General features: G+C 43.3%; 1 protein-coding gene and 1 long non-coding RNA gene across 2 annotated transcripts; both read left to right on the plus strand.

Moving 5' to 3' along the window:
- Positions 1-4682: 4682 nt before the first annotated feature.
- LOC112566436 (ras-like protein family member 11B) lies at positions 4683-12499 on the plus strand. Its single transcript, XM_025242638.1, has 4 exons — positions 4683-4980; positions 6191-6248; positions 10853-10929; positions 12329-12499. The coding sequence occupies exons 1-4, from the start codon at positions 4917-4919 to the stop codon at positions 12361-12363; spliced, it is 234 nt and encodes a 77-aa protein (XP_025098423.1). The 5' UTR covers positions 4683-4916; the 3' UTR covers positions 12364-12499.
- Positions 12500-12802: 303 nt separating this feature from the next.
- On the plus strand, positions 12803-14414 carry LOC112566437. Its single transcript, XR_003099588.1, has 3 exons — positions 12803-13233; positions 13478-13546; positions 13853-14414. It is a non-coding gene; the product is annotated as an uncharacterized LOC112566437 (long non-coding RNA).
- Positions 14415-23820: the final 9406 nt, after the last annotated feature.

Consider the following 23820-nt stretch of genomic DNA (forward strand, 5'->3'; position numbering starts at 1 on the left):
GTTTTAGTATTATTTTCAGATTTTTTAATGAAAGAATGAAAGCTTTATGCAAAAAATAAAAATGGTGCAAAGAGATAATTTTTATTGCAAGTGACTATGACACATGAGATTTCCTCAAATAAACTGCAGTTTGCTGATGACTGCAATTCTTATGAGCTTGGGCACCAAACTTGTCAACCACTTCAATGTCTGATGTAGATTGTGTATCTCTCTGTCCTTTAACTGTTTCCAGTCAGGTGGGCATCAGGAATTGCAGCAAATTTGGTGTAGGCGCGCCAGTCGAGACTATTTTGTGCTCCTCCCAGTAGGTCTTCCAAATGGCGGCCTATCCACTCCTTGATCATGCTTGATGTTACTCAACCATCACTTTTTCAATTTGTTCAAGTGCTTCTACCGCCCCGGAATCCGGCTTGCTCCACCGCGAGCAGTTCTTCCCGTATCCGCGTGAGACGTTTCTGCAGCACCTTCACATGGATGATGTATCAGACTGGACATACGGCAGTTCTGGGGCTGCCTTAGGTTCCCCTCTTTCGGCAGAGATATGAAAAGGGATTGCGTCCATTTTTTCGGCCATTACTTGGTCTTCCGAATCTTGAGAGAGAACTTGTTGAGAACCTTCACTCTCTCTTCCCACCACATTTGAGCAACTCGGTTGGGACGTTCCCATCCTTCATAGTACGAACGACCTCCTCACCCTCTCCCTCCAAGACCTGTAGGGTCTTCGGTTTACTTGTCCGTGGTCATATCGTCTTTAAAGTTGCTCGGATTTGTCGCCAGCTCGGGGTTGCATAGAGCAGAGCAATATTTTGTCCATCGGCTAGTACAGCCTTCTGTGAGGAGATTACCAGCGCTGTCGTCGATGACAGATGCGAGACGGTTTAACGTCGGAGGATGGAAGTGCGTCATCACGACAATGAGACAAATAATTGCATGCAAAAGGTCGCACAAGTGATTCTTCCATATTGTTTTCCCTTATCAATAGTGGAAGCTGATTGTTTCGTCAGCGGAAACATCCGGGGAGACAAAAACTCACAGACAGTTCTTGCGGTCAATAAGCATCTCAAAACAAGGGATACGCTTGCGTCGTCGATGTCGGTCCCCTCTCTCCCCTCGACAAGCCTTCCGTCAACCCCCTGAACCCTTCGTTTGTGCACTTGTAGACTTTCGTTGCAACCTTCGCTAATCCTTGTTGTGCCCTCGGGCCAATACTACATAGGGGGCGTAAATTTGAACTTTAGTCCCTGTGTGGCGTTCTAATAATTTTTTTTCATCTCTTTTTATTCTGGACACTATAATGACTTGTATGAAGCCTGCCCCAGCGTAAATACTACTTACTGTAGTGAAGAGTACATTTTTATTTTGGCAGCGTGTCACCTCGCTGTGGCTGTTTGGACACAGAGAAACTAGTCTCATGGTCAACGTCGGCCTAAGAGAGTTAACGAATCTTGACCACTGCTAGTGCTCGCTGACTTTGCTCAGGTAGTTGACATTTCAGCAGTAGGTTGTGACACCTGAATTATGGAATGCGAGCTATGGTATTAGACGAAAGGGGTTTCTTGTCGTGTCACATGGTAAATAATACCATTGATTTTTGGAACCGAAAAGTCCTATACTCAAAAATAAAGTCCTAGTTCAAAAGCGATGCCTTAACAAAATACATGCTTTCTTCACGACTGCGAGACAAGAACAAGACTTTGCCACTAAAGTTGTTGTGGGTACCAGTAACATGATGCCAAGTCAAAATACTTCTTTGTGACATCCAAATAAAAGACTTCAACCGTTATCTCCGTTTTCCCCCTTCATTTCAAGTGAGCTGGAATGTAGCAAAGCTGGGGTAATGTGTGAAAAAAAAGGGGGTTATTCACAAGACAACCTCTACCGATACGCCTGCAACTGTCTGTTATGGCCGCACGAAAAACAATCTTTTAATGTCGCTTCCTCCCCTCCCCTCCTCCCTACACTCGGCGCGAAATTCCTCATGTAGAGGACAACCAGTCGTGATGTGAACAGTTAATCAATGTCTCCAAAGCTTGGCGAGGACATTGGAAGTCCTCGTGAAAACTGTGTTTTAACCCCGTGTGCGTGAAGCATCCCCACGCACAGAGCACGACCCTCACATGGAAAGCTCACGCATGCGCGTTGAAGCAGCGAGCGTTCGGGTTATACTGGCGCATCTGTTGACCACAGATCAGCTAATAAGCATCCTCGCATGTAAGAACATTTCTGGAATGTTTCTGGATCGTTTTGGTTGCTCATTAAAGCAGCGCGAAGCAATTGTGACATTCAAGTACTACACTTGCAGCTTTCATCAATCTCTCTTCCTTTGTAGTCTAGAAAGATTTCAATATGATATATGAATATTGTATTGTGCTGCGTGCTTTTAGCCGACAAACACTGTGTTTTGATGATAACTGTATTGATAAAACAATATTGCCGACGCGCCAGCCTGCAAACATCCTACAAAGACAATAAGAAATACCCCGGATGTCCCATCACAGGTTAACTTTAATCACGACAAATATTAAAGTTTCAAATCTTATGCTATGAAATTAATAATGGTTTTATTAAAAAATACTAAAGTGTAAACACTAGTTGAGATGGGATATTTTATTTATTGATATAAGGAAAAACTTATTAATTATGGCGGACTGTTATTTTCTCGTTGTGCAAGAGAGTGTGTATCGTCAGATGTGGAAATAGTGTATTTGTTATCCCAGTAGATGAACTGGTTAGCACAGCTCGAGTCCGGGAAAGAAACACCAAACAACGACCACTGCCGACGGCACAACGACTGCAGGCTACATCGCAAAATAAATGTCGATGTTTAGTTGCTGAGAATCTCACCTCCAACAGGTGTCTACAGAAGCGCAGCCGCGACTGAGAAAGATGATAGACCGCCTGCCAGGTGGCATCGCGCCATATTTGTTATCTCCATTTCATGATCCCTTGTTGAAGTTGTCTCTTCTCCAACGATTTTCTCCGCATCCTTTTTGCTTTTTCCGTACTTTTTTTTATGTTCTGTTATTGTTTTGAACCCTTAAAATAACTCGATAACTGGTGAAACAGATTATGGGTTTGTGTTGTGCCCTTCGTGTGAGCTCTTGTTTCACTTTCGGATGATGTGGGAGCAAAAAAGAAAGAGTATTAGAGCAGTTCCTGGTATATTTCATATATATGTAAAAAAAAAAAAAAAAAAAAAAAAACGAGACGCGCTCTTCGATTTCCTTCCATCATAATACCGATGACCTTCTTTAGTCTCTCTCTCACTCACGTGTGTTAGCTAAGCTGGAAAGGTATGTCTTGTAAAGGCCAGGTTATATCCATGTTTCAAGTGTTCTGTCGAAGGACAATATGTTTGTTGTCCTTGGCCAAAATAGCCTGGATTTGGAAGCGATTTATGTTCCTTTGCAATGGAGAGAAGGCTTTGTAAAAGTGCGCTAAAGCTCACTAGAAATATGTCTGGGTATTCTTTCTTTCTCCTTCCTCTTCTCTCTAGCTTTATATCTCTCGTGTTTGTTATAGTTATAGTTTCTCTCATAATTTATGTCTGTTATAGTTCTACTTTCATAATCTCTTTCATGTCTGTTATAGTTGCATCTGTTTACAATGCTGGCTGATTTGCCCTGATGTTAGCTTTAGTTCTGATAAATCAAACACCAATTCAACCAAACTGTCAAGTGTCTGTGGGTCTATCTTTAATGATGCATTTATGAGACCTTCATTTGAATATGGATGACCACGCGCTTGTGTGTGTGTCTGAGAGAAAAGACAGAAAAGAGGAAGAAATCCTTTTGCTTCCATTGACATGGAATCACCTAAATCGCTGAAACAGCAGTACATGGACCAGGTGTATAGGCTGTTTTACTGTGTAGCACAGCTCACTTATCAATTTGCACACAAGATCACAGGTGCAGCTAATATGTTTAGCTGCGAAATTGTTAGATTTTTAAACAAATTATAAGACATAAATTACAGCCGTTACCTATATTTAGATGTGTGTGCTTACACTGTGTAAGTAAGAGAGAGGAAGGGAATACAACTAATGTATAACACAAACAGTTCGTTAAAGAATAACGATAAACGAATACTCGAGAATAATTTTGCACCTGACAAACTCAATTTTGCTTAATAGATGTCTTTGTGCACGAGATTTATCATCTTTTTTCAATAAATAACCGTCACTACTACCATTTCTGCTGCTGAATCATCATAATCATCGATGCGTGAAGTCGTGAACCACAGAACATGGGAGCCAAAATGTTTACCTCTTACAATTATTTCTTTCACATGCCCCTTTTCGCTGGCAGACGGCTGTCACAGACACTTGGCCATTAACTCCTGCTACTTTCTGAAATGATATGTGTCCGCCAGAAGTCGATCGTTGATCTTCGTTCAGCGGTTGGCGCCATTCTTTGTCTGGACCTGTCACGAAGCAATGCTCTGACCCTCTGGGCTCTGCCTATATCCCCCGTGCGCATCGATGTTTCCCTTACCTGCTAGGCACAACGGACATCTGTTTGTCGGTCTGAAGTAGAAGTCAGAGAGTGTGTATGTGTGTCTGTTCCTTTCCTTCTTGGAAAGGGAGTGAGGGAGCATCCATTCATTTCGTGGGTCACGATACCTCAAGGACCTACCTGCGCAACACCTTCTTCTTTAAATAGACTCGTCCAGCGGAGGGGGTGTCGGGTTTGTAGGAACAGGTTACAGGCGGAACCCACGGCCTTGGGTCCGCGCTTCATGTGGACTCGTCCGTTGAGGCGCCATTCGGCCAGCAGACGACCGACCAGACGACAGTCGACGACCGTCAGTTTGGTTGAAGTCTTCAAGAGAAGTATTTGTAAGTTGAGTCGCCCACTCGCTGTTGACAGTTGTAAGGACCCTAAGGCCTCGGCGACACAAGTAAACCAATCTTCACCATGAAGACCACAACCTCCGGACTGAAGATCGTGATTCTTGGCGCTTCGAAAGTCGGAAAATCAGGTAACACTGATGACACAGGTTTAAACTGAACTAATCAGAGTTTACCGATTATCATAACTCGATATGGCTTGATTGTTTTTGACTTTCTTGAGATATATATGAGCAAGGGTATATATAAACAGATTACAAAGATGCCATAATTTGGTGGCAAAGTTTTGTTTACATACTGATAATTTTATAGATGGAAAGATATACGTTTTAAGGTGTGATTACTTCGTTGTTGCTTTTGTTTTTCTTTCGTGTACTTACTTTTGTGTTAGGTTTTCAAACTATAATGTAAAGATGCATCCTCCATTGATGAAACAGCTCGATCGTTGGTTTTCATTGACATGGCATCTGATATTAATCCATTGTAAATAGGGTATTGTCCCTAAAATACGATTTTTTCATCCAGAATCAGAAAGACTTTATTTCAGGTAATTGAGATTTATCACAAAAGCATTATTTCGAATAACTACACGAGTTTCATGCCAAGTAATGTTGAACGCCTGCTTTATCAGACATGGGGGCGAGCTCGTGACATGCCTTTGTGATACCATAGAAATAAAATTATGAAGTAAAATAATATCTATTCATGAGAAGTAGGTAATGTTGGTTGGCAACATATGTCCAAGTCTGTTGCCGATCCAAGTGTTGATACGGAAACATAGCTCCGCTGGTTACCTAATGGATCGTCTGACCCTTGGATGTGTTCTTAGTCACGTGGCCATTGCTGACATTATTCTAAGTCTTGAGGTCATGTGAAAGAAACAAGGGTCTCTGTGTCACCCGTGGCCGACAGCTCGACCTTTTAGTCCAGCTGGTCAGCGACTATTTTACTCACTTCCACTGACCTGTTCTTACGCATGAACGAACAATATGTAATGCAGTCTGCAGTTAAACAAACCTTGACCTCGTCCTTCTATTTGCTCGCTCATTGTGCTCAATATAAAAACATGTGCCAAACCCTGAACCTAGAACCATCAAACCCCAAAGTTATCTTATATAGATATAGGGATGAAACCACATACGCACGCGCGGGCGCAAGCTCTTCAATGAAGGAATAAAATGGTTAAAAAAAAGGAATGCGCCTACACTATGACTTGATAGTCTGATGTGTTCTTTATTTGAAGATAAGCTATATCTTTATTTGTAACTGCTAATTTTCATTAAAGTGTTGCTTGAAATATCGTCGTGACAGTTTTTGATGACATTCTTGATGCGTTTGCAGCTGTTGCGGTCCGGTTCTTGACGAAGCGCTTCATCGGAGAATATTGTTCTGGCTTCAGGTACGTATGTCTTGAACGTGATGAATGAGTGCCGCCGTCGTTGTCGTCGTTGTTGTTGTTTTTGTTGTTTTGGACTGTTGGGGATGGAGGAGTTGGGCGTTCTGGTGGAAGTCTTCCTGTTTTAATGGAGCAAAAAATTCGTCGGATTTTCCTGTTTTCTTCTATTTTACTGATACTTGAATCGGCTTATTTTTTATTATTATTTTTGTGAGATCTCTCTCTGAGTGTGAATGTGTGCGCTCGTGCATACTCGTAACGTTTAAAGTTATACCTACGCATAATAAACAAATAACACAATATTGAACTATAAGCAGCCTTCACTCAAAAGAGAAAAAGGGTTGCCCATTCAACAGGTGTATCCAAGAGGCAGGCAGTGCACATGGGACAAACAAAGGAGGAAGCTAGGGGTTGGTGGGGGACATATCCACACAGGACCGAGCGCTAACAGGTGACTGTTTTTGTAACGTTCGCCTGTTCGATGCAAACAAAATGGCGAGTTTCTGACGGTCAAATATTGAGACGTCCTCAGCCCGCTCCGGTTGTGCGATGTTGCGTGTGCATACCTGATGGTTTTCCCAGCCGTTACAACGGGCGACACAAAAAAACTAAGGGACAAAGAGCGGCGGCATGTTTGGTACGTTTTGTTTTGCCCACGCTTCCTTTCTGCTCGAGGAAAAGACCTTTGAACTGTTATTGTGTTGACGCAACAAGTTGTGGCAAATGTCCCCAGGGCAATACTGTTTCCCGAAAAAGATTTTTTTCTCCCCTCTCTCTCTCTCCAGGATGCTTCTCCTTTTTTATGTTATTGTTGTCTCAAACCAACCCGATGTTTCTGAATGTGAGTAGTGGCTTGGAGAACGAATTGTGACTCGGCGTGTCCCAGCCGATCCCTAATTAGTGCACTTTATTGCCCTCGAACTGATGGACTTCTTGAACCCATTGACAAATGGCAGCAGTAAGCAGGCTGGACGTGATAAAACCGACCACTTAAGATGTGTCCCGTTCAAACTAAGAGCAATTATGTGAGCGGATTTTCTTTGGTAACACATCCCCCGCAGGACACTGGAGGTGGGGGGTATTGCGGTACAGTTGCTGCCCTACGGGTGTGACCGGTGGACTAAACAGCTGGTATCGTGTCCGACCGCCCAGCATGGCAAATTTTCTCCAGTCTCGCACGTGCGGTCGTGTCTGCTGAAGTGTGACGACAGTTTTCACCTCAACCGTTCAACTACAGTTTGGCAAAGTGTTCACATGAAAGTTATTAAAACGTTGCCACACTTGATCAAACGTTTGTCCATGTTTGTCGGGTGACTTTTAGTGAGCTATGGTTAACTAAACAACTCACTGACAAGATAACTTCGTATAACTGTCCACACGCCTGTCAGTGTGTCTGTTTATCTGTCAATATTATCCTGTCTCAGTGACTTTGTGTGTTATCGGCTGTGACGGAACAAGAGAGAGCTAATTAATACAGAAGGTATACAGAATGAAGTCAAAGGACAATACCCCAGCATAGGTCGTTTCTTTCCCTTTTCGGTTTCATTGATCCACTGTGCCTTCCCCCGAAGGAAGTGAATTACTTGCCAGATTGTCTTCCCTTTGAACGGCGGAGTGTCCACAATCATTGCATAATCCTAGCCCGGGTTTCTGAGTCGCTGCCACTTTCTGGACTGTCTAGCATACCCTTGACCCTTTTGTTTTTCGTCTGTCCAGCTGTCCGTCTAACCGTTCCGGTCTCCCACTATTCTCGCTCCATTTCTCCTCACACACACACCCCTCTCAGCTCTCTCTGTGTCGACATCTCTTTAGCTTTCAGAGAGGGAGACAACTTCAAAGGAAAAGCTCGAGCGTTGGGCCCCTCGCTCCTCGCACCATAAACGCCGATGCTACACTTTCATTGTCTTTCCCGTTACAGGCAAGGGGGTGCGGGGAGGATTGAAATCCTGTAATCTGTGTTCTGCTGCGGTTCAATGAAGCGATTTATATATTGCGGGCTTGCTCAAGTTACCTTGGCACGAGATGGACAACTTGTCACAAGAATTGCCAGAACCAGTCGCAGGCTAATCAATGTTAGCTGTCCGGTAAAGCGCGTGCCACCTACACAGTGAAGATCGGCAGGTTGTGAATTCAACTCTCGCTTCTGGCACACATTATTTCCCTCTCCATGTGACATGTGTTAACAGAGCAATACGAGCTTCAGTAACACAATCAGTCAAAAGTTCTGCTCCTAATTGCCTTCGCGATTGAAAGCTTCAAACTTTTTGCTCGTTAACACTGCGCCTTGTAAAATTCAGTGTCCACTAATTTTATTTGTTAATGGGTTGACATAAAAAGTTTAAACTCGTGGAAACAATACACTGGGTATATCGTCTACTTAGAATTCACCCCGCTCCATATTTATCCATGTGTTTAGAGTCGGCGTATTTTAATCCTAGCTTATGTTAAACACACTCTTCCCCGTGGAGGGCTTAAATACAAGAATAAATATTTATGGTGAATAAATTGTGAAGCTCGGGTTTCTCGGACAGCACCTGGCTCGGCTGGAGAGGTTGCAGCCTCTCCAAATGACCTTACGGCGACCAGTACGTCACCGCAGCCTACAGGTTGACTTCCCTTTGAAGTCTGACAGTGGCGCCTGCCACCCCTGCTCCTCAAAGCGTCGGTGTGGCTGGTCATCAACATTCCTCCAAACATAGCATACCTGGATGAAACGTCACACCTGTGCTTGAAGATAGAGATTATTATCCTCCTCGTCTTTCGTTTCGTGTTTAATGTAGAGGGTGAGAGTTGAAATGTTGTGAACTTTGACATTGTATTTCTTTCTCTCGTCTTGAAATGCTCGATGTTTCAGTCAGGGAAGGTTGAGGAATAGAAAGGATCAGTCATGAAAAAATTTTTTTTCCCCTAAAACAAACGAATATATTTCCACATCGTTAGCAGGAAAAGATAAGGGTTTGAATGTATGTCTTCGTGTTTTTGCGTATTCACACAGAACATTCCAGCGTGGTCAAAAAACCTCGCAAACATTCAAGTGTCAATGATGTTTGTATGATAAACATCGGAGACTGCGAGCATTGATCACAGAGCCTCTGGCTCCCACATGATCTCGCGCTTACCTTTCAACTCTTCTCCCAAGCAGACGAGAGATTTAAAGACCAATCCTTTAATTATCGCTTGTTTGTTTTGCCCTTTGTTCTCTCGATGGACACCCTGGACTTGAAGTGCATGATGATGTTTTCGCCAAAACCGATCTGGCAGCCGGGGTTAGCAGGTCACATGCCACTAGTCAGTGTCACATTTTTACTAATACTATGGTGTCAATCATTTTTAGAGGGGAAATGTGAATACCACAGCTCGAAGAAAAACAGTTTTGTGCTATCTGATGGGAAATCCTGTAATTAGTGTCACTGTGCAGCGGCGTGTGGGCCATGATTGTCCTTACAGCGGGTTCAAGATCTCTGATAGGTTGACCCTGGGTAGATGCTGGAGCTTGTGGCATTCGGATCAGGCAAAAATGTGTCACATTTCTTTTGTATCTACCCTGTATAACGCAGGCCCCTTACCCCAACAACATCTGTCCCCATGCTCAAAGAAAACCTGTTTACCGGGTAAACCTTTAATTAAAGAATAAACTCCCAACCAGAATAAGAGATTGATGGCTAACTGCCAGAAGGTCACATCTACCCCATAAAAGGCTTGGTTGCTTTTTCATTGGGACACCTGGGGCCAGGAGAGGGGGTATGAAAAGAACATTCATGCAAGGTAAAATCACATGTACAGGAGTTGTGAGACTTTTGTAGTCATGTCCTGTCACAACAAACACTTCATCTCAACATGTTTTACAATAATTCGAGAAGCTGGATTTTCTGTGGCATCTGTCGCGAATTGGTTGGATTTGTTATGAGAATACTTGAACATAAGAGTCCTTTCCGTAAGATAATTGAAAATGTCCGATTTGCAGTGAGGTAAAATTTGTCCTCTAACCTTTTCAGTCTTTGGGGAATAAATGTTAAAGACCTTCCTGTTCACGAGGCCAGCTTCCCGTGAGGGCCGTGCTTCTCTCTCCTCGTTGCTTTACCTTCCCCAGTGTAAGGAGTCAGGTATCCATTCTCGGCAGGTGGGCTGACTGAGGAAAGTTTGTGCCCTACACGAGTATCTAACCAATGCTCCCCTCAGTTTGGTTATCTGCTTCCCCAGTTATGTTCGAAACCACACTGGCACGCACTGATGGCGCTTGCCTACAGCAGATGCACACAGACCCCTTTTAGTTTAATATATTTTTAAGCTTTGAGGTAGAAAAAAGCGAAAATATCACACCTTGTTGGAATAAAAGCCGATACCTTTAAAAAAAAGCACCATGTAAATATTTATTGTTTTTTATTTAAAATTTAGAAATGACAAAATGACAGCCCTAGAAAAATCAAGTTGTTTACAAATTTCTGTTAACTGCTGCATTAAATGAATACGTTTGAGAAACTTTTCAATATAGTCGGTTTCCTGTTTGTCATCGATTAATTCCTATTTTCGTTTTTTTTTTTTAATCGTCCATTCACATGCGGCATTGAAAGCAGAAATGCTATTCTGGTTTGTTTTTTTTTTTCTAGATTGTTCCTATCAGATGATGTTCAGATACGAAGATGCTGCGGTGAAAGTGGAAATTCTAGATTGTTCACCGGGATTGGTAAGTAGCCACAAACCAGCGCACATATAATTCACTGCATGCCCCCATCATCTCTCACACAAGCACACACACACACACAGACGCGCGCGTATTACACACGTTCACCAACACGAAGGATCTGTCCTGTGAAAGGATGGAAAAAAAACACTTTTCACCTGCCTTGTTTAAAGACCATCAAAAAAACCTCACGGCGCTGGCTTAAAGACATTCGTCTTCATTTATTTTCCGTTTGCCTGAGAAATACCTGACAAATACAAGTCCCTCCTTGGAGATTGCACGAGACCTGGCATGAGGTGATATGTTCGTGACAAGAGCCGCGAGTTGGTCTCGTGTCTCGAGCTGATATCACCTGCGCCCCTCCCACTTTCGCCGCCTTGTCAAGTGCACTCTCCTCGGCCTGAACTGACCGAGGGTTGACCGCATCGCAGAGTAGCTTTGCTGAGCGATCAGTCACGCGCGTTCGCCCCACCCCTACCACTACCTCAGCCACTGGTTTACTCTGTGTGTACGTGCGTGTGTGTGTCTGTGTGTGTTAGATTCAATGAACTTTATTCATTAGGACATTGGCCCATTTCAAGTGATTAGTGGATTTACACATATATAAAGAGATAAGCTTTGAGCCATAAATAGCCAAGAATCACAACAAGCGAATACTTTACAAACTGCTAACAACTGCATTTACGACTCTATCTTACAGTCCAGTTTACATTACTCCCATTCATAAAACACTTACGAATTTCAAATGCCATAAAAACAAATAGCCCTGTGTTGGCCAGGATTTTAGCCCTGTGGTAATAAATAATGTTGCTAACTTATACACGGCCATCTACAAAACTTGATGAGAATGATTTTTGCTCGAGTACTTGCATATGCCACACACACACAAAGTGGCTGACTTCTCGATGTTTATGGCAGAATGGGCAGTTACAATCCGTAAAAACAAGGCTAACTAAATGAGATTTTAAATGTGAGACGGTTAATCACAAGAGAGAGAGAGGGGAGGGGAGCGAAGATGTGTTGGTCTCAAAGGAAGGAGAAAATAAGGACTCATTTAACAATCATCACCCCTAACTTCTCTTGGATGAACAAGAAGTGTTGTATCGGAATCAATTTGGGTAGGAATAGTTTAGGAAAATGAAAATATTGACCTTTAAATATTTTTTTTCTTCAAAACAATAACTTTGTTGCTTTCTTCTGTGGTGTTGCTCGAAAACTATGGCGAAGTATCTTACCCAATTGATTAAGTGAATTTATGCAAAGCAATCTTGTGAAACATAAATGAGATCTTACTTTAGTTAGACAGGTAACTTTCTAGCGCTTGTCACCTCAAAACAAATCGAAGTTTGTTGCATGTTAACCGCTGTACATCCGTTATCTCGCTGCATGGTGTGTCCCACAGGATTCCAGCAACTGTCGGCATCTGGAGGTGGCTGACGCCTTAGTGATCGTCTACAGCATCGTGGACCGCGACTCCTTGAAGGCCGCAAAGACGGTCTTGGAGCACCTGAACAAGCGCGTGCACGGCGCCATCCCTGTTCTGCTGCTGGGCAACAAAACGGACCTGGAGCACGCCCGGCAGGTGGCGCGCGATGACGTCACGCTGCTGGCGCACCAGTTCAAGTGCAGCCACTGCGAGGTGTCGGCCGCGGAGAGCTTCAGTCCCGTCAACTCCATCATGCAGCAGTTGCTGGAGGACGGCATCCAGTTCCGGCGGACAAGGGTCGGGCAGGTTAAGAGAAGGAAAAGCATCTTTGAGAACGTTTCCCGCAGACTGGGAAGCGTCTTCAGGAGGAAGAGCCTGGAAGGATCTCCTCCCAAACGCAAAGCTCCTCACGTGACCAATAACATTAACAGAAGATCCGTGTGATTAAAAATAAGACATATCGATAAGTTTGACTTCATATACATATATATAAAAAAGCGTTTGGGACTAATTTTTTCTATTCTTATAAATATTATTCACATCAAGAACTGTCTCCGTATATTTATTTTTATAATTACACCAAGAGACGATATCTCCTCACAGAAATTGTACAAGTGACCATCTCTTAGCGGGTTGTGCTCGAGAAGGACAATGCTCATCGAAGCAACACCGAGTGTTTCGTGGCTCTATACTCGTCTTGCTGTGATAAGAGAATCCCATCAGTCCAGCTTCATGCGTCTTCAGCAACGAACTGGTGTGGCTCCTCCTCTTCCTCGTCCCCCCTCTCCACCTATATTAGTTTCGCTCGGAGAATCAGTGACGTCTGTTGCCCTCGCCAGCCTTCTCAATTTCTTCTTCCTCTCCAGTTTGACTCCGATTGCGTGAGTTTTTATGTAATTGTTGCCGTTTATATGAATTATGCGTGTGCTCATGAGTTATTATAATGTGAGTGATAAAGGTTGAATGGACAATCTGCCGCTGACCCCGTTATGTCATATTTGTTCCATACCTTTGTGTGAAATTCTAAATTTAATTCAAGTAATTGAAATTATCTTGGATCAATGAAAAGACTTTGAGAAAAAAAATAGTGTGCAACTGCAATGAACCTCACAAATTTTATTGCAGAAGATGAAGGATCGCATCAGGATGTCCATAAAAAGTGACAGGTCTGGGTGAAGATAAGTCTACTCTAAGGTATACAAACCTTTTTCGTCTCACACAGGTACTCTCTTCCTTCCACTACCGCATACCATTTCTAGTTGTGTGTGGCTGTCTTCACTGATTCTCTCTCCAATGGCTGGTCCGCAGACTTGTTTGATCACTCACTTCTTCGCTGTATAGACACATATATGCATATCTTTTGTTAGATAAAATCGAACTTATCCGTTCCTTACATTCGTCCTTCTGGCAGTTCCATTTTTCGTGTGTGCTTGTGTGTTTGAGAGACAAACGAAGATATAAACTAAAATTAACTCTCTCCTCACTCTCTGCCTATCACAGCTGATAGGAATGGCTGGCACGAGTGATGTCAACTGATGAAGAGATTCGTGGAATGTCGCACCGCTGTGATTGGTGTCCCTCGTTATCAAGACACCTACCAGTGCAGCCGAGCGTCCAGCGAGGACAACAAAAAACGAGCAGCTGACAAGCGGACACCATGTAGAGTGCGAGCCCGATGCTGATCTCTAGTATCGTTTGTTACTTTTTTTTTTTTCCTTTGTGCTGAGGTACCAAGGGCATGTTGGTGTAGATTCTCAAAAAAAAAAAAAAAAGCAAACAAACAAATGAACTTATTTTTGTGATGAAATCTCGCTGTTACGAGACCAATACGAGTATTTGCCGACTTGTGTACGTGAAATCCGTTGCTATCACTCTTGGAAACGAAGAGCGTTTAAGTGGAATTATGTTCGTGTCAGGCTGACAGCAAGACATTTCAGTAGTTTCAATTTTACTGTTAAGTGCCATAAGACCTGTCTACTTCGTGTAGATAATACAAGACAATTTCAATTTACTGTCTCACTTCAGAACTGCCTGAATTGTAAATAAATGTGTATACATAATACCTTGGTCTTATCTGTTAAGATGGCTAGAAAGTAGAAAGAATGAGCGTCATCCACACGACACAAGGGAGGTCACAATGCTTTTACTCCTGATAAACAAGTAAATAAATTAAAGCCGCTTTCGTAAATACATTAATCATATGTTATTCTAAGAGATGTAAAATGTTCACTCCTTTGTTCTAAAGGAAACTGCAAAATAGTTTTCGCATTATCAGAGCTTGTACAGTTACAGGTTCTTTGTGTTTTCTCACCATCGCCCATAGCAACAGGGTCGTAGGCCACGTAGGTTATTAATGATAATAGCTCGCTACTTTACAAACAAAAGGCGTGTACAGATACGAGAGTCCACCTGCCACAACCTGCATCGTTCACACTGACAACCTGCTTTTCCCACAGCTTGTCTCCTACAGACTCGGAGAGAGATGGAAAACCTAAAGACGGAAACAGTCCTTGCTTACTGCGGGCGTGATGGACGATATGCCAGTAGTCCGGTCACACCTACACCTCATGTTTGCGGGTCACCCACCTGCAGTTGAACGCCAGCGACTATAACTGATTTTTCACCTGAACACGTGTTGGTTCAAAGGCTCTGAGGACAGTGGACATTTTCTATCCGAGTGTCGCATACTCTTTCAAACATTTGCCTCCCTTTCTCTCTCTCTCTTGTCCCGTCCGCTTCTCTTTCTCTCTCTCTCTTGAAAATGCCATAAGAAATGAACCCAGAGAACTCAAAAACGCAAAATTTGCAGTCCTCCTCCCCTTATCCCACTCCTGTGAAATGTTTCTTTGAGTACTTGTCTACATGGTTGTTTCCCCTTCCTTCTTTCGTATGCTGTCCATGTTTTTTTCTTGAGGGTGATCATGCACCACATAAAGCACACGTTTATTATTCTGATTATTCTTAAACGTATGCAGCACACAAACACACACACACACACACACTAAAATAAAGGGCAAACCAATTTCAGTGCTGAAGTTAACAAAATGACATGCCTCTCCAGAAAAAGGAAGTCATTCTTTTAACAACAGGGGAACACTTGTACCCGTGGTTAAATTCCAAAAGCCCCTTACCCACCCCGTGTGTTCCTTCTCTCTCAGCGCGCGCGCGAACGCACACACGCACACGCATACACATGAAAGCGAAAAGCAGTTTATCGTCGGTACACACGTGCACCTAAGTCTTGTATCAACATTACTCGAACTTGAAAATTTGTCTTTTTAAGGCCGCTTAATCTCTCCTCGATATTTCGTGCCAAGCCCTTTTAATCCATCCTGGATATTGTGTATTCAAGCCACCTGCTTCGAGGCTCCATAGAGCTTGAGTCGCTAAACACTACACGCCCTCCATTCCACAGGAGAGATTTGTTTTGGCCACATATTGAACATTAAAGTGCATGTACCAATGTTTCTGGACTTGGCCAATGCCTTAAAAAACAACTTTCCGTATTGTTTCATTGGTTACAGTGTATCATTCGCACATACCTTCTATAGGATGTCTTAGAATGAGTTGAAAAAGATTGTGTCTGAAGCAATTTAGCTTCAGGATTGGACATCAAATTTCTGCTCCTTTGGTTCATGTAATGCACGCACACACGCACGCGCACACACAGAGAGAGGCAAAACCAAGACTGATCTTCAAAAACCGACCGTTTTTTGGTCCTTTGGTGTCTTCATTTCTTTATACAAAAATTGTTTTTCTTAGCGCTAGTCAAAATAAGTTGAAAAAATACGATTCCTCAAGTTACACTGGCTCTTTTCCGAATCCAAATGCTAAAATAATTCTTTCAAATCCAAACATTCAGCTTTCTGTTGTCACATAATGCATATAGAAAATAAATCATCAGGTTATATGATAAACCGTCGTCGTTACATTCAACTGTTGAAGAGAGATATTTTAAAGATCTAGTTGGGTGCAATATTTGAAAAAAAAATTACGAACTCAATGTCACTGTTAGCTAAGTTAAAGGTAAAAGTCATTCACTAAAATTTTAGATCGTTAAAGAGTGAGGTGTTGGAGACCTTATTTTTCTCAGGGTACCCATCTACTCTCCCTTTAACAACCCTCCATGGAATCAGGTACCCATTACCGACAGCTGGGAGGACTGAGGGAAATATTAGGCGCTGCATGGGTATCGAACCAGAATGCTTGTCGATTCGGTCGCCAAAGCTCTAACAACTCCGCTTTCCATAAACAAGATATCATTTCCACAAATCTTAGTGTAACCTCTCTTCTGTTCTCCAGATGCACGCCTACAAAGATCCCCTCGCACAATGAAAGGTCAATGAGAGGGGTCATGATTAAACATGGATGGGTCTACGTCGTCAAGGCGTCAACCAATGGGAGAAGTGTGACCATTTGTTAATTAAGTGTATCTGTGTATCGTGACCGCGAGTTTGACCTCTTTCTGTGTGTGGTCATTTTTTTAATGTAGGCGGGTATCTGCAGAGCAGTGTAAAAAAAAAAAAAAAATTGCACCCCACTAGAACCTTAAGAAATATCCAAGTAGTTTGAAATAAATTACATCAACTGAGTTTATCGCCAGAAAGTTCCTTGTTTTCAAACAATGGCATCATTCCAGTGTTCTTTTCGAAAGACAGAAAGGCTCCAGAGTTTGGTAAAACTGTTCTATCCTCGCTCTCAGCACCGGATGTACGGCTCCACGATCCGCTGTCCGTAACGGGCGATGGTTCTGCTCCACCAGCCGCTGTAGAAGTCGTTGCCGAGCATGCTTAGGGAAGATCACCGCCACCTTCACTTGCTTGCGCGAGTCGCCCATGGCAACAGGGGTCTCCATGGACAGCCTCTGTAGCAATCTCTCGCGGCGTGAGGTGTAGAAGGGGTCAGCTTTGTACCGGTCCTGTGGCCGCACGTAGTTGAAGATTTTGTGGCCTCGGAACAGTGTGCAGTCGTCTGAGTCGACGGAGTCTCTCCTGATGTACGTGCGGTGTCCAGATCGAGCAGAGGGCGAAACTACTTCGTTATCGTTGTCGTCGTCAGCAACAGCAACAGGCTGCTCAGGCTGTTTAGGTGACATTTCCGTGTTTTCTGTCTTGATGAGTTTTGTGTCCATGTCTTTATTCAGTTTCGAAGATGATGAAGTTGTTAACCCATCTGTGTCAGAAGGGTTGATCGAGGTGTTAACTTCAGAAATCACAGCAATGGCGGGATATTTTTCTGTGTCTGCAAGACGATGCATTCTCTGTTCCTGAGGTCTTGTCTCTGGATGGCGGGTCTTTCTGGCACGATCAAAAATATCTTTCTTGGATTCTGCTTCACGAGATTTCTTAATATCTGCACTCGACAGTTTTGATGAGCTCTTCAGCCCAGTCTGGTCAGATGACTGGTCAGTTCCATCAAGACTGGGTGTTTTGGAGTCAGTGTAAGTGACTAACAACATGCCTAGGGACGTTTGAGCGCTGGGGTCAACATTCACCTCTTGCAAGTTTTTCTCTGTCTTACCCGACACCTCGGCAGGAACTGACTCAGGTATGACTGACAGCTCATCTGGGTCATTCTCCATGAAGTTTCCTTCACGGCTGCGCGGTTGTCTTTTAATCTTGTCTGCAAGAATCATCAAAGGCGTTTCGGTAAGGGAATTCTCTAATATACCAGAATACTGAGGAGAACGAGGACATTATCAGCTATTTTATCTTCTCTTGACCCATTTTCACGTCCTAGTGGAGAATCTTTGGTAGAAGCATCTCCTGGTCTATCAAAGCTGGTTGCGCGGTATGGAAGGTATGCATATTCATTGTCTTCTGTCAGATGTTGCTGTGTATCCAGGTCCTGTATGTTATAGTTATTTTCAGAAGCATGCAACTCCAAATGTTCGCGTGCTGGTATGTCCCGCTCGGCTATTGTCTCTGTCAGAGTCCGTTCTTGCCCGTCACTAGCATCTGTTTTTGCCGAGTCCAAATTGTTCGCTTTGAAGTCCGGCAAGAAACTATCGCCGACCGAATTCTCGCGAGTTTCATCACGTGACAGAGGTAGCAGCTGATCTGCACTCACTTCCTGCTGAGTTAGTGTAATGTCAGAAATCCCAGAACTTTTGAAGAAGTCCCCGTAAGAACTACGCTTTGCACAGCCGTGTACCGTTGAGGGTCGAAGAGAAGTTTCTTGGCCTCGAGTCACGAGCATCGATGTTCGAGGTCGATTTTCTGGACCCTTTTTGCTGCTGACCACGGCTCGAAAACGGACGCGAGGAAGCCCCTTGGAACTCGAGTGGCTCGAGCGGCACCCGTCGCTGGTTCGCCGCGCATGGCTGGAAGAGGTTACGCGGCCGCCAGGCTGACCTTTATCCTCGCCTTCGCTGATGTCCGAGGCGGACCGCGACCTGTCAGTGACGTAGCGGAGGAACAACGTGGCGGCCTGGCTGCGAGCAGCTTGTGCTGCTTCGTTGTACAGGGAATTGTGGGACGTCTCGGAATACGCGTAGGCCCAGGGTTTCTGCAAGCGAGTCAGCGCCTCGTTGTGAAAGCTGGACGAGCGTGCCAGTTCCGTGGCCGAGAGGGATCTTGCTTGGGGCGACCCTCGTGACACCGGGTAGCCTCGGATGCCACGACCTTGACCACAAGACGGGAAAAGAGAGGCGACGAGATGGAATCTTCTTCGTCCGGATGCTCGTTCAGGGTGGACCAGCCGGACGTCTTGGCGCTCGCGCGGCAGAAGGAGTGCCACTGGGTGATCTCCCTGTAGTGTCTGTCTCTCGCGGACTGTGCCTCCAGGTTGATCTGGCGCATGCGTGTGTCTAGCTTCCGGTCTGCATAACGGTTTCGCGAGTAGGCCTGCATCTCGCTGTCGCTTAGAGTACGCTTGGTTTTGACTTCTGCAGCAGGCATTTGAATCTTGTTTCTTAGAGACTATATATATTTACATATATTAGCACAGTCACTGTGAGTACTGTGCAGTATCACCACGAAAGGTTAGGGGAAACAACTGCGAGAAAAAGTCACTCGTTGGCATGTAGGACCTCGTTTTGCAGTGGTTGCCAACTTAAATGTTTTACGTGAAGCGTGTCTTTACTCTTTGTTGAAGATCAGACTAGTGCTGGAAATAATCAAGTACTTTTTTTCTGGCATGAACCATAATCCACTATCTGAACCATGATGGTGAAGGACTCTTGCACGACAGCAGTTCTCGCTTCTGCCTGTTGCCTTAGTAACGACTCATTTTTTTAAACTTCTTGTTGCCCAAAAGTGAGCTCTGCTGATCTTGCTGCCCAGAGTGATCTGTAACAGAAATGTTCTGTGCTTCAGATTCTCTATTCTGTATGTTACAAATGAGTTATAAAGGTACCCACCTTAGTGTGTACACGTGTTATAAATTCAGCTTCTAACCGACTTTTTCTTTTCACGCATCACACGGTCTAAAAATTTCTTTGTGTGCAGACTTTGCATCTGTGTGAAAGACCTCTGCTGTCAAACAAAACAAGTTTTACAATACAGACTAGCAGAGAGCATTGCACTCAAGGAATCATGGGATCTGGCTTAGTGGTGTTCACAAGGGAGGACCTTCTTATCCGATCAGACCTGAAGCCGTTGATATTGTTGCTGCATTCTACACAATTGTAGTTGGCTAGCACAAAAAAGCGGCAAACATCTTCATTGTCGTCAACTGGTTAAAATGACACTCACTGAAACCCAGAAAACCTAAACATTCGATCAGTGTGATTCCCTCGCGCATACATATATTCTTGTGCTCTCTCTCTCACACTCTCTCTCTCTCTCTCTCACACACACACACACTCTCGAATGTCTAATGCAGTCTAAAGAAAATAAACATTCAGGCATTGCCTGGCTGAATCCCGAAGAGAAGATAAAATTCCTTTGTGAGCAGCCAGTCTTCTGCCCCTTTCAGCGGGTATAAAGTTTGGGGTGCAATGCCTGTCACTGGTATTACCAGTCTACCACACACCATCTCAGTCACGGCCCCTGTCGGACGCAATTAGACACGCTTGTTCAGTCACATGGAAATATTTCATGCGCGGTCGCATAAACTAATATTCAAGGGGATGTCACCTCGGTTCTGGTGAAGCACAGACCGGGGAAAATTTGATCCATTGCATAGTTTGTCTTTACCTTTCTCTTGTCCCTCCTCCCAAAATTTTCTGTGATAGGTTCTCTTTCTAAAGTGAGAATAGACTGAATTAATTTGAGGTTGGGGCACTTGCTCGTTGATGATACAAGAGGAGTGACTGTAGACAGGGCGAACTTACTCTGGCATTACACATGAAATATTCTTTGATATATTACATTTTAAAAGTCCTTGTTACTTCCTTGATTGACTTTAACTTTGTATTGTCCAGTAGTAAACTTCTTTACTGTCTGAATCCATGTGTGTGAGAGAGAGAGAGAGGAATAACAACAAAAGAAGGTAAGGGAAGGTGGAGGGCACTGAAGTCGCTTAGTGTTTAGCAATCGCTTGTCACAGTCCTGTGAAGTTTGTAAGAATGTGGTTCGGATCTCATCTCGGACCACACATTTCTTGTGACGAAAAAAAACCAAAAAACAGCTGGGTGTGCAGGTACTCATAATTTTTTTTGTAACTACTAAAACAAACACCCTTTATCCGTAGGAAAAATAAACAGCACAAAGTTATATAAACCCAGCCTCACAATACTTGCCGAATAATGTTGCTTACGAAAAAAAGAAATCATGCTACAAACCTGCAGTGCTACGATAGGAGACTAATCCTGCTGTTGGTCCATTTGAACAACTCCTTGTACAATGTTAGCTTTCTCGGTATTTCCCAGCAGCTTCCATATGATAATTGACCTCTCGCACCGCCATCTTGGTCAAACAGAAGTCTTGTTTCAAGAGAGCGATTTTTCTGACCAGAGGAATTTTTATTACAGAAAGCCCGAAACAGGGGAGAAGCACCCTCTCGCCTGCAGACCAAGGCTGATAATGTCTTGGTTCTCTTACACCTACAGACGACGATACTGGTCCTCGCCTAGCCCACCTGGCCGGGTGGAAACAACACAATATTAGGGGTTCGCTGTAACACATGCTGGTGGAAAGAAAAGGGAAAGGACTGGACAACTGAATGTAATGTTTATTGCAATAATAACACATTTTATTTTAGTATGATACTGTCCGCATTGATTTAACTGCTGTTTCTCTAAAGCTGGTGCAATAGAAGTAACGTACATTAAGAATACACCATCGCTTTCATAGGTTCGATTTCTTTTTCCTCTTAAATCAACAATTGAAATTAGAACATGCCCATTGCTGTGTAACTACTTGTAAACAGTGTTACCTCCAACACCACCCCTTTATTATTTTCTATTGGTAACTTTCTTTTTTAATGTAGTCTCTTGGAAATTCATGTTTTTATAGATAGATGAATGTAGAGCAAAGACATTATAATGGGTCAGGTCCTCGGCAGGGTAATTATAATTAGTCTCAAACAACTGTTTGCGTCGTAATGGTCTCACCCTAACAAAAGTCATGACGATGAGGCCTTGTGGGCTCTGCTAGAGCACTTGCACATTACTCAGTGTGAAGTGGGAGATAGAAAAGAAACTTTCCCTGATCGGATCTTTCAAGAGCAAATTACGGCGAGATTATGAGCGAGAGGTTTTCGTCGTTTGGTTGGCAAAACGGCACCCGCCCACCCCTTGTACTCCGTCCTGCCACTTTTATTGATCTTGTCATCAGAGATGACAACGACATGAGTGGCTGTGCCTTCAGACATGCAGAAGACCGCGTTGACAAGATAGTTTATTTCCTTCTACACAAAAAAATCGACAAACAGCTTTGAATTTGTGATACTTCGCTCTCACGGAGGTGGACTTCAAACTTACCTGCGAAGGGTGGTTGCACACTACAGATGTAAAATGTTAAAAAAAAATGTTTCTTGATTCCTAGTTAAAAATAAAAGTTTTGAAAACTCTGTTACCAAATTTTACAACATTTCTTTTGGGTAATATTTACATTGCAGTATATATTCACATATATATTTTATCATTTCGAGAGAAAGGTCTCCCAGTTCTGTCTTTAGACAAACTTTTTTTTTTATTTGTCCCACCTCTTGTTTACTGCTTTTATCAAGTTAACTGTTTTATATTCTCGTCTTCGTGTCTTGATATCAGACAAGCGTAAATGAAATGCTACCACATATAAATCATCATCATCATCATCATCATAAATTCATGTTCTCCTTCTCTCTCTCTCTCTCTCTCTCTCTCTCTCTCTCTCTCTCTCTCTCACACACACACACACACAGATGAGCGAAGAGAAAGGAATGCAGGTAAAAAAAAAAATCAGACAAGTTTTGACACATTATGATCCTTATTTACAATGGTGTGTTTTAATTTTATTCTTGCGAGGAAATAATACGACCTGTGAAAGACAAGTGAAGAAAATGCAGGGTTAGGGTTCGCCCACCAGATAGACGCCTTAAGGAGACCATCGTTAAAACCCGATTTGTCACAACGCCGGGTCAGTTCAAACGGATTTTTTATTCTTACAGTCCTTATCTCAGGCGGTGACAAATTGATAGATGAGATAACCTTTCAACCTCCACCGCTCATCGCCCAAGTGATAGAAACAACACTTTGACACGTCTCAACACACTCACGGGAATCAGTTCAGTGCTTGTCATGTGTGTTTTTACTTAGAAGTAATGCCGATCACGTGATAAGAATGATGACGACCCTCGACTGTGACGACATCAGCTGTAGCATTCCATTCAGTACAGCTCTTACTGTCGACCGTTGTTCCTGCAGAAGGACGGTAATATGAACGCTCATTCCTTCAGTCCAGAGGACAATCCTTGCAAGCCGGCTCTCGAGGCTGAAGATTGTCATGTGATCCTGGACTTAGACTGCGTCATGCATGGCTTTGGCGGTACGTGGATATGACGTCATACTTTTCTGTAGATTGTTTCATGATGCCATACACTTGTTGACACTTCTTGCTTGTTATCAGTGACGTATACTGAGTTTAACGTCATACTTCTCTGTAGATTGTTTAATGATGTCATACACTTGTTGACACTTCGTGCTTGCTATCAGTGACGTATACTGAGTTTAACGTCATACTTCTCTGTAGATTGTTTGTCATACACTTGTTGACACTTCCTGCTGCTTAGCAGTGACATATACTGAGTTTGACGTCATCTGCATCTTTTTTTAGGCTGCGGTAGTGAAAAATGGAAGAAGGTAAATTTTGACTTATGGGTCATCACGAGGTGAGACTGGGATATCGAGTGACGAAGGCAGCTTGCAGCATGGAAGTAATTTCTGGAGACTTTGGCAACTTTTTCCTTAGAGAAAATTACGTGATTTCGCAGACCTTACAACAACAACAACAACAACAACAACAACAACAACAACAACAACAACAACAACAACAACAACAACAAGGTACATTTATATATCACAATTTCATTAAACGTGCTCATTG

Source organism: Pomacea canaliculata, linkage group LG6 (genome assembly GCF_003073045.1).
Source record: "Pomacea canaliculata isolate SZHN2017 linkage group LG6, ASM307304v1, whole genome shotgun sequence".
Taxonomy (NCBI): Eukaryota; Metazoa; Mollusca; class Gastropoda; order Architaenioglossa; family Ampullariidae; genus Pomacea; species Pomacea canaliculata.